General features: G+C 32.9%; 2 protein-coding genes and 1 pseudogene across 2 annotated transcripts; all 3 read left to right on the top strand.

The window, feature by feature from the left end:
- Positions 1–282, top strand: part of LOC104714890 — a 2508-nt pseudogene extending 2226 nt beyond the window's left edge.
- On the top strand, positions 3570–6320 carry LOC104710125 (protein NRT1/ PTR FAMILY 8.3). The gene is made up of 4 exons (XM_010426674.2): positions 3570–3759; positions 4001–4318; positions 4694–5250; positions 5334–6320. The coding sequence occupies exons 1-4, from the start codon at positions 3703–3705 to the stop codon at positions 6154–6156; spliced, it is 1755 nt and encodes a 584-aa protein (XP_010424976.1). The 5' UTR covers positions 3570–3702; the 3' UTR covers positions 6157–6320.
- On the top strand, positions 6436–8435 carry LOC104710124 (NADH dehydrogenase [ubiquinone] 1 beta subcomplex subunit 7-like). The gene is made up of 2 exons (XM_010426673.2): positions 6436–6881; positions 8189–8435. Exon 1 carries the CDS (start codon positions 6522–6524, stop codon positions 6828–6830), a length of 309 nt encoding a protein of 102 aa, XP_010424975.1. The 5' UTR covers positions 6436–6521; the 3' UTR covers positions 6831–6881; positions 8189–8435.

Here is a 10660-nt window from a genome sequence, read left to right as displayed (position 1 = left end):
CAAGAGTTTTGGTGGAGAGTTGAAGACAACACATGGGAGAGGATCTTCTCAGTTGATTTGCATTCTACTTCCACTTGGTTTGCTGGTGTCACCTCGCAGTCTCTCATACCTTTAACCATTTCTAGGGACACCAATAAAGTCATCCTTTCACTTCGCTATCAAGATAATCTTGTTGCCCTCGATCTTGATCCTAACTCTTCAGTTTGTCATTTGTATTTTTCTGGTTACTACGGCTTAGTATGTCCTTATTTTCAAACTTTCACTTTTCCCATAAAGTTTTAGCAGAGTTGTAGGCTTGTAGCTTTTTTTTTCTGGAGAAAAATAAAAAAACCGGGCAGTTTTATATGTTCATAATCCAACAACTTTAATGAATATCAAATTTTTGTTATGGGCACTGCTGGAGTTTTCTTCTTTGTCGGGCGAATTGAGTTTTTCTATGAGCAGTCAGTCTCCAGATTCAATGAGAAGCTTGTGTAGTGCTTGGGCTCTTCTCACTACCACACACTAGGAAACTACTTGAGCTCGATGATCATTACGCTTGTGGGCGTATTTGAGCGGCAAAGATTGTTGGATTCCTTCCGTCAGCATTAACAATGGCCATCTTGACTACTTCTGGCTTGTGGTCTGTCTTGGATTTATTAACATACCAGTTTTTGTCTTCTTCTCTGTGAAGTACACTCACAAGAAGGTTTAGTGCCATGGAGGCTCATGTGTGTACTTTCAATATTTGTGGGACTTTGTGTTGCAAATTAAAAGTTATATGGTCTTTGTGGTACTACTTGAAAGTTATGGCCCCCTATTTTGGCTGTAGGTTTTATTTACCAAGATTTGCTCTTGCTATTAGTATTGAACAGTCTTTTGACTTACAATTTGAGCCATGGACAACTTAATCTGCTTTGTCCCAAAAAAAAAAAAAGGACAACTCAAACTGAAATTCGATCATAAGATTTAATTAGATAAATCGTATAATTCTTCATTTTTTTTCATCGGATATTTGATCTAATTTTATTTTGATTAATTATCAATCCATCAAGTGAAACTACATGAACCACATATGATTATTATGTACAAATCCACACAAACAATTCCACAACGTAAAATTCTTCCCACAAACACTTGGATCTCAGCTTTTACGAAAATTGAAATTTTAAAAATTTATGTATCTTTAGGTAAATAAAACCTTATTTCTTCAGCTTTCCAACGAACTAAAATACCTTTATGAGAATCTTATTAAAATCCATATATATGATTTTAAAATTAATGATAATTTCCAAAATTAATATAAATTTATATATTAAGGGGCATTCTCAAAAAAGATTCTTTTTAAAATACCAATTTTTAGTTGAATAAGATAATTTTATTCTTAATGATACTAAACCTAATTATTGGTCTATCTCCTTCTTTTAGGTGCCGATCTTCTACTTTAATCTTTCTGATCTTTGATCTTCGATCTCACCTTGCGGATCTTTTATCTTTCTCGATCTGCAATTCCTTCTTCCAACTCGACGATGTTGGATCTCACCTTGAGGTTTTTCTATCTTCAATTTAATAAATTAATAAACTAACGGACGCATTTCAATTTCTTATAATTTTTTTAATGATGATTATAAAATTAAACACACTTTTGGCTGATTTATTTTCTTTTAATTTTTATGAAAATTAAGATGAGTACGTAGTAAATTAACAATATATTAAGATTATAAGATTAATGCAAATAAAAGGTGATAAGTTATACTTCTTCTGTATCATAAAAATGATTTATTGAGATTTTATCATTTATCAAAAAGATTGTTTTCTGTAAATTTTTATCAATTCAGGTTAATAAATTATATATTACAAAAATTATTAATTTAAAATTGATAATTTGGTGAATTAATAGTGGTTAATAATTTTTAAAAATAATTACAAGAGATGACGAGTGTTTACTGAATAATAAAGAAATAATTAATTATGAAAAATATGAAAAGAAATAGATAAGTTATATATCGCTTAATAAAATAAATTTAACATCTATATAGATTTACGTTTTTAATATTGAATAACTATAATTATATTCAGTAGTTTATATTAATAATAAACAAATTATAGTTCCACGTAATCCGTAGATTATTGATCTAGTTTTTCACAAAATTTTAATACTATACAGTGATTTAAATTAAAAATCTATATACACAAAAAGAGGAAAATCGCAGCACTTGGAGAAAAACCAAAACTGAAAAAAAAACGAAATGAATTTTCTCCTTTTTAACGTATAGTTATTATTATTTATATTTTTTTACGTGTATTCTTTCTGATTTCTGAATATTTTTTTGCTATTTTAGGATTAAAATTATATTTTACCAACAACTTGAGACATGGACAAATCAATCCACAATTCTATATTATACATCATAAACTCATAATAACTAAAATTTCCATTTAGATTCAGTTTATTTTAGTTGCTTATATAAATATATATATATATATATATATATATTTATATATATATTTCATTAACGTGGGGTTAGAGTTTACAGCATGTAACATGATAAATTATATTTCGTCGCATAACCGTAATTATTAATATTAATAACAATTACTTGAGGTGGCGTACATCATCATCCATCGTCTTATTTTCTCTTCAATCTATATATACTCTATTTCACTTGTTATCGATCCCTAAACCATTATCATCTCTTAATTCACTTGGTTATGAAAAATGGTTTAGTATGAATAAATAATACATTTATAATTAAATATTAAATATCTTTTTAATAACTTTGTGCAATAATTCTACAAAATTAAATTTTTAATGTAGAGAATATACTGTCGCATGAAAATTAAGACAACGATGAAGCATAATTGTTATACAATTACCGTTTAGTATACAAATAATAATTAGTATACAAATTCATAAAATACAAAATAAAAGATGAAGCATAATTGTTATACAATTACCGTTTAATATGTCTTTTTACTTTTTATATATGTGGACCAAAATTAGTGATATAATGGGAAGAGACGACAATTCTTGTTAGTGATATTTGGTTTATCTCCAACTGTTATGATTTTCTCTTTTAACGTATATTTCTAAATATTTTTGGTTATATTTAAATTGAAATCATATTTTACCAACAACTTGAGACATGGACTGATGAACAAATTTTTTTTTTTTTTTTTGGAACAAAAAGACATGGACAAATCAATCTACAATTCTATTATACGTCACAAAAATAAATAATACAGTAAAAAAATTATAAAAGGTTCCAATTTTTGTTGTTTATTATCCAGTTTTGATTGTTTTTCTTTTCCAATTGGATAATTTTTTTATTTTGGTTTATTTCATTTATGAATTTTCTCATTAAAATTGTATACTCTATTTCTGAATATTTTTAGCTATTTTTAAAGTAAATTCATATTTTACCAACAACTTGACACATGGATAAATCGATCCACAATTCTATCTTATACGTCATAAACTCATTATAATTATAATTTCCAATTAGATTCAGTTTAGTTTTTTTTTTCAACATTATAGATTTTAGTTGCTTATTTATCCAGTTTTGATTTTTATTTCCAGTTAGATTCCAAAAAAAGTCGCCGGGAAAAGTAAAATAAAAAAGGCGTCACGTCTTCCAAGAAATACAATAAAGAGTATATACAGATAGCTTGCTTTAACGTAAGGAGGAATCTAAATTTGGTTTCGTAGCGAAGATTCAGACGATGGGTTCCATCGAAGAAGAGCAAAGACCTCTCATCGAAGAAGGTTTAATTTTACAGGTTTGTTCAATTTCTGATTAATTAGGTTAGGCTAATTTTGATTTCGCATGTTTAAGGTTTTTGCTGAATTCCCAAAAAAAAAAAAAAAATCTGGGCTTTAGGTTGATCTTATACTTTTCATTTCTGGGTTTATTGAGATAGTTTCTGGGTAATCACTGTTTTATCTGATCCCAGTGTTGTTCTTATATTTTGGTGATGATTCCAATGTTTTTGAAGTTTTGTGATTTTGTTTTTGAACCAGGAAGCGAAATTGTATGCTGAAGATGGTTCGGTTGACTTTAATGGGAACCCACCATTAAAGGAGAAAACAGGGAACTGGAAAGCTTGTCCTTTCATTCTTGGTAATGAATGCTGTGAGAGGCTAGCTTACTATGGTATTGCTGGGAATCTAATCACTTACCTCACCACTAAGCTTCATCAAGGAAACGTTTCTGCTGCTACAAACGTTACCACATGGCAAGGGACTTGTTATCTTACTCCTCTCATTGGAGCTATCTTAGCCGATGCTTACTGGGGAAGATACTGGACCATCGCTTGTTTCTCTGGGATTTATTTCATCGTAAGTGTTTTTCTTATAACCATGTTTGTTTGTTTGCAACAATGGCTTTGCAAGACTTGTGATTTTGTGAGCCAAGACATAGTTGGTCAAGACTTAGCTATAGGTCTACTATGTTCACCCTATGATTGATAGCATATTAGAGCTCTGTATGTTGGTTAGAGAGCAACTATCCTAGTTTACTGATTTCACAATCGACTTACTATGTCCACCCTAGAACTGATTTGAGCATATCATAGCTCTGTATGTTGGTTAAGAGTCTAGAGAGTAGTTAGTAAGCATGTATTGAAATCCTACTTTAATGGTTTCAGAATTGATTTAAAGTATCATGTTTTGGTTTGTTTGCTCTGGTTACTGATTGGTTTTGTTTTCGTTTAGGGGATGTCGGCGCTTACTCTTTCAGCTTCAGTTCCAGCATTGAAGCCAGCGGAATGCATTGGTGATTTTTGTCCATCAGCAACGCCAGCTCAGTATGCAATGTTTTTTGGCGGGCTTTACCTGATCGCTCTCGGCACTGGAGGTATCAAACCGTGTGTCTCATCCTTTGGTGCAGATCAGTTTGATGACACGGACTCGCGTGAACGTGTTAGAAAAGCTTCCTTCTTCAACTGGTTTTACTTTTCAATCAATATTGGAGCACTTGTGTCATCTAGTCTTCTAGTTTGGATTCAAGAGAATCGCGGGTGGGGTTTAGGTTTTGGGATACCAACCGTGTTCATGGGACTCGCCATTGCAAGTTTCTTCTTTGGCACACCACTTTATAGGTTTCAGAAGCCTGGAGGAAGTCCTATAACTCGGATTTCACAAGTCGTGGTTGCTTCATTCCGGAAATCTTCTGTCAAAGTCCCTGAAGACCCCACGCTTCTGTATGAAACACAAGACAAGAGCTCTGCTATTGCTGGAAGTAGAAAGATCGAGCATACCAATGATAGCAAGTAAAAAAATATTAATCCGCTTCATTAACTTTCGAGGAACGTATAGCTTTGTTTGGTTTGACAAGGTCACCGATATGATGCAGGTATCTTGACAAAGCCGCTGTTATCTCAGAAGAAGAGTTAAAGTCTGGAGATTTTTCCAACTCGTGGAGACTATGCACTGTAACGCAAGTTGAAGAACTTAAGATTCTGATTCGAATGTTCCCAATCTGGGTATCCGGGATCATATTCTCAGCTGTATACGCACAAATGTCAACAATGTTTGTTCAACAAGGCCGTGCCATGAACTGCAAAATTGGATCTTTCCAGCTTCCTCCAGCAGCACTCGGGACATTCGACACAGCTAGTGTTATCATCTGGGTTCCTCTCTACGACCGGTTCATCGTTCCTTTTGCAAGACGGTTCACAGGAGTAGACAAAGGATTCACCGAGATACAACGAATGGGAATCGGTCTATTTGTCTCTGTTCTCTGTATGGCAGCTGCAGCCGTTGTCGAAATCATCCGTCTCCACATGGCCAACGACCTCGGACTAGTCGAGTCTGGAGCCCCGGTTCCGATATCCGTCTTATGGCAGATCCCGCAGTACTTCATTCTCGGTGCAGGTGAAGTGTTCTACTTCATCGGTCAGCTAGAATTCTTCTACGACCAATCTCCAGACGCAATGAGAAGCTTGTGCAGTGCCTTGGCTCTATTGACCAATGCTCTTGGGAACTACTTGAGCTCGTTGATCCTCACACTCGTGACTTACTTCACAACAATGAATGGCCAACAAGGTTGGATTTCAGATAATCTCAATTCAGGTCATCTGGATTACTTCTTCTGGCTTTTGGCTGGTCTTAGCCTTGTGAACATGGCGGTTTACTACTTCTCTGCTGCTAGGTATAAGCAGAAGAAAGCTTCGTAGTAATGTTGTTGTCTTTTTTTTTTCTCTCCTTTCATTACATACAAAGCTTGCTTCCTTCAACTGTAACTGTCTGTATCTGTTCTGTGACTGTCCAGTATCTCTACCAGAACATTGTGTACTTTTTCTTTGAAATTAAAAAAGTTCAAGTCGCATTTGCAATATTACACACAATCCAGGGTCGGAATACTAAATAAAGAGAAACTATACAAGTAAATCAAATGGGCTTTTCAAATCAAATGAGCCCATTTAAAATGACCCGGAACAAAAGAATCTGACTATCTCCGGGTCAGATCAAATCGGAGAAAGTGAAAAGAATCAGAGTATTGTTGTTTGTTTGAAGGTTTGGGGATCGAGAAAAGAAAAAAATGGAGGTTCCAGGTTCATCGAAGAAGATGATCGCAACGCAGGAAGAGATGTCTGCAGCTAAAATACCGCTGGGTTCAAGAGATCAGTGCGCTCATCTGTTGATTCCTCTCAACAAGTGTCGTCAGGCTGAGTTTTTCCTCCCGTGGAAATGCGAAGACGAGCGTCACGTTTACGAGAAGTGCGAGTACGAGCTTGTCATGGAGAGGATGCTCGCGATGAAGAAGATCCGTGAGGAAGAAGCTTTGGCTAAAAAGAATAAAGTACAAGGGAGCGGTGTCCCTCTTCTCCCTAAAACTGCTAATGCTTAGCCCCTCGATTCGATTCGATTCCTTCTCCGATTTGCCGATTCCAGATTTCAGGTGAGTCTATATAGCTCTTGCTGGCTTTTGCTTTAATCGGAAACTTGTGTGTATGTTTTTGTATGCTCGATTCGATTGGTTTGTGTCCTCTGCAACATGTTCGATTTAGGGTTTCCATTGGGGATAAATGAGATTGGTAATGCATTATCTTGGTTTTGAATTATAATTTCTCCATTTTCCTACTGTGATTGCTCCAGTTTTGCCTCTCGTGTGAACAACATTGACCACATTTGGATTCTATTTCTTGAACAATCGTGCTGTATCAATCATGTTATAGGGAAAAATGTCTGGACTTTTACTTGTTTTTGGAAACCATCTCTATGATATCTGAAGTTTGGATAAGGATAATTCCATCATTGACTAAGTTTGTCTGCAGATTTTGTTTCATTAGTCTTGAAAGAGTTCCTGTTGTTTCCTTCTCTCATTCACAGCTTAATAAATTAGTCTTATAAGTACTCAGTATAGCACTAGTTTCCTGAAACCTCTAGCTACTTGTTTATTAATAAGAGGATTTAAGTGTGTTTCACACTGGTTAACAGGACATAGTTCAATTCGTTAGACTATATAATCTTTTATGTGTACAACTTATTTTGCTTGTTTTATGTTCTATGAACTTGTAAATTGTGTCTCAGATATCATGGTTAGCATTTGTTATAGTCGTCACGTTGTGTTACAGACCCTTAAAAGGATACAGCAGTGTGTCACTGATTAACTAGACATAACTCAATTCGTTAGTATGTCTTTTTTGTTCGATTTATGTTCTCACTCTTCTAGGCTTTGAATTCTTATGCTAGATCTATATCTTTAGTGAACTTGTAAATTGTGTCTCAGATATTCATGGGCTAAGAATAGGTACAGTCACTTTGTGTTACTTGTAAATCCTTAAGAAGTATTGCAAAATTACAGCACCAACTACTAACTTACCTGTGCCTGAACATCTTCTGCTTTATTGATTCTGCAAGAGATACACTTGTTGATCTGGTGGATATTTATATACAGATATTTATGTCACAACAGCTACAGAAAAGATTCCCTTGGACCTTCTAGTTCTCACTTGCCATTGAGTATTCTTGCATGCTTGTGTGTTTCTTTCCTTTTTCATATCGTTCTTATGTGCTCACTACTTGTTCATTGTATATTGCCAATATGATTTGACACCAATGAGTGTCTCTCTGTTCTAAAGACAGACCGCTAAATGTATTTTTGTCTAAGATTCTCAACATTTCAATGATTTTGTTTCTTCTGATTTGATCCTTTATTCTCATTCTTCTGAGTCCTAATTCACACTCTGAAATATATTTGGACAGGGATTCTCTGGAACTGTGAAGAAGTTGGGGCTCTGCTTTTTCAATCTTTTTCTTCTTGTTAGTGATGAAAAAAAATTGTTGCTACATTTTCAGATGTGAATGTTCAAGATTCTCTTATCTTCTTTTTTGTTTTTTCTCTCTTGTTAACTCTGGTGAGGGGTTTCCCCAAAAAAAATAAGATGCAAAACTCATCTTTTTGTTTGGTTTTCCAAACTTTAATCTTTGATAATGAAGAAAACTTATGAGATCGAAAGGATTCTTTTGTCAAATGAAAAAGCTCAAATAAATTGCTTACAGAACCAAATTATATACACTTCAATGGAAGATCCCATCTACGTGGATAAGAAAAGAATGGAAGAGGTTATGGTAAGAAGAAAACATATCAAATCTAATTCCAATCGTTAAGGATGAAAAGTCAAAGAGTTGTTTGGTCCTACTTCCAATAATTATGCACTCACCAATCTAAACCTTTTCACATAACCATGCATGTCTATTTCTATCCATTACGTTTATTAGTTGTGTTATTGTGGCCCAACCATTCCCAAATCACACACTTTTAAACAACTCTCTTTCACTTTTGTTTTGTGTGTTATTCTATAGGTGTGAAAAGCTAATTCTTCTATGTTCTCTCTAGGTGTTTCATGTGGATTACACCTTTTTATATTACTTTTTTTAATCATCGTAAAGAATTTGCCTTGTTCTATGATTGAATTCAATCAATGTGTGAGAAAAATTGACCCAATAAAAAAATAATTAACAATAGTCAAATCTATACTAGTATTGTATATGGTTTGGTAAGATTTCCAAATTTTTTCCACTCACAAGAAAAAAAAGAGAATGTTATGGTTTTATAGTCCAAAAGCCAGTTGGGTTACATTATCTTACATATATGTGTGTACAAAGTTTTATAATAATATTTTTTTTAAAAAAACAAAGAGAATTATTGAATGTTTTTGATTGTGGTAAAAGCCATGAATCATGGACCTTCTCCACAGTCAATTACTCATTCAATTTCTCTTGGAGCTATTTGTCTCTGCCAGGCTCATTTAATGTATTTATTTATCATTTCCTTTCATATTTTTTTTTCTTCTCATTTATTTATCACCGAATAATATATTATATATAGTACTAACAATTTTGGCACTTGAACATTCGCTTAGACTTTTTATCCATCCATGGAATTCTGTTTTTAATAGCAATTTTTACAATTGATCCCCAATTTGAAAATATCAAACTAATACTAGGCTATACTGTATGATTTTTATCACAGTAGTTAAGCAAAAAATAAAGTAGTGTTTGATGAAAAGTTATACTTGATTATAACAATGTTTCACTAATAAAACGCCTTCTTGGAATGTAATTACTTTGATCAATGATATGACCTAGGTAGCTTTTTGTATCATTCGTCTAGTCAATATTATAGATAACATACGCAACTCGTGTGTCTTTGACAAAGCTGATGATTAAATAATTATATTTTAGTTACCGTCTAATCGACCACTAAACTTTTTCTCAAAACCATTGTTTAAAATTCTCTTAAATCATTAAAGCTAATTTTGGCATATACGCAGATCATTCCACGCTTTTATAATAATATAGAGAATGTGCATGAATGAGAAGAAAGGCAAAGCATAGTAGTATAATTTTTGATTACGTCTGATTTTAAAATCTGTCCACAATAAAATAATATAATTTCATTTATATTGAAGTATTGAACCCATGGTTAGAAAAATTGGAGAAATCAGTAATTATTGTCGGCTACCATATAGGGGATATGATGGTTTTGATTCGTCTTCGATGTATTCCAAAGCAACGATGAAAAAAAATAAGAAGAAAAGGTGTTAGACACATAGAGCCAGAGAATGGGGACAAAAGATATATACTTTGGGTAAAATAAATAATTCTTATTAGTATTACTTAAGAGGGAAGAGAAAAAAAATATATAAATGGGAAATCAAATTGGAGAAAAAAAATGAGTAAGGGAATTAGCTAGGGGGAATGAAGTCAAAACGGTGGTCCAAAAGACATAACGAAGGACCATTGTAAAATTTGTTGATTTATTGAAATCAGAAAGTTTAACACGAAACCCTACAAAATAAAAAACAGAAATGAGAAAAAAAAAAATAGAAACAATAATTATGCTATGGTCAAAGCTAAGCACTTGGGCTATTTTTAATTTAAATTTAAATTTAATTCATTTTGGCCTTAAGTAAAACCTAGCTGTGGTGAAAAAGAGAGAAAGTTAAAAATTAGAGGAAACTTCTTCATTTGGGTAAATCCCATATCCCTATAATGTAATTTCTTGTGTTATAAATTAAAGAAAATTTGTTTTCTTTCAATCAAACAAAGGTGTTTAATTGTTTTACATGCAAGTTGTGTGAATATTATATATAGCCTTGTGTAGATCTCTGGTACGTTGTTGATATGCAATGATTATCTTATATTTAAGGAAAAATATTTAAGATAAATAAT

Source organism: Camelina sativa, chromosome 9, assembly GCF_000633955.1.
Source record: "Camelina sativa cultivar DH55 chromosome 9, Cs, whole genome shotgun sequence".
Taxonomy (NCBI): Eukaryota; Viridiplantae; Streptophyta; class Magnoliopsida; order Brassicales; family Brassicaceae; genus Camelina; species Camelina sativa.
This window is presented reverse-complemented; position numbering and strand designations above follow the sequence as displayed.

Excerpts from the sequence above, each read along its gene's own strand:
- LOC104710125 (XM_010426674.2), top strand. The coding sequence starts at position 3,703 with ATGGGTTCCATCGAAGAAGAGCAAAGACCTCTCATCGAAGAAGGTTTA. Across the intron at positions 3,760-4,000 it reads AAGAAGGTTTAATTTTACAG|GAAGCGAAATTGTATGCTGA; the intron begins GTTTGTTCAATT and ends TTTTTGAACCAG. Across the intron at positions 5,251-5,333 it reads GAGCATACCAATGATAGCAA|GTATCTTGACAAAGCCGCTG; the intron begins GTAAAAAAATAT and ends GATATGATGCAG.
- LOC104710124 (XM_010426673.2), top strand. The coding sequence starts at position 6,522 with ATGGAGGTTCCAGGTTCATCGAAGAAGATGATCGCAACGCAGGAAGAG.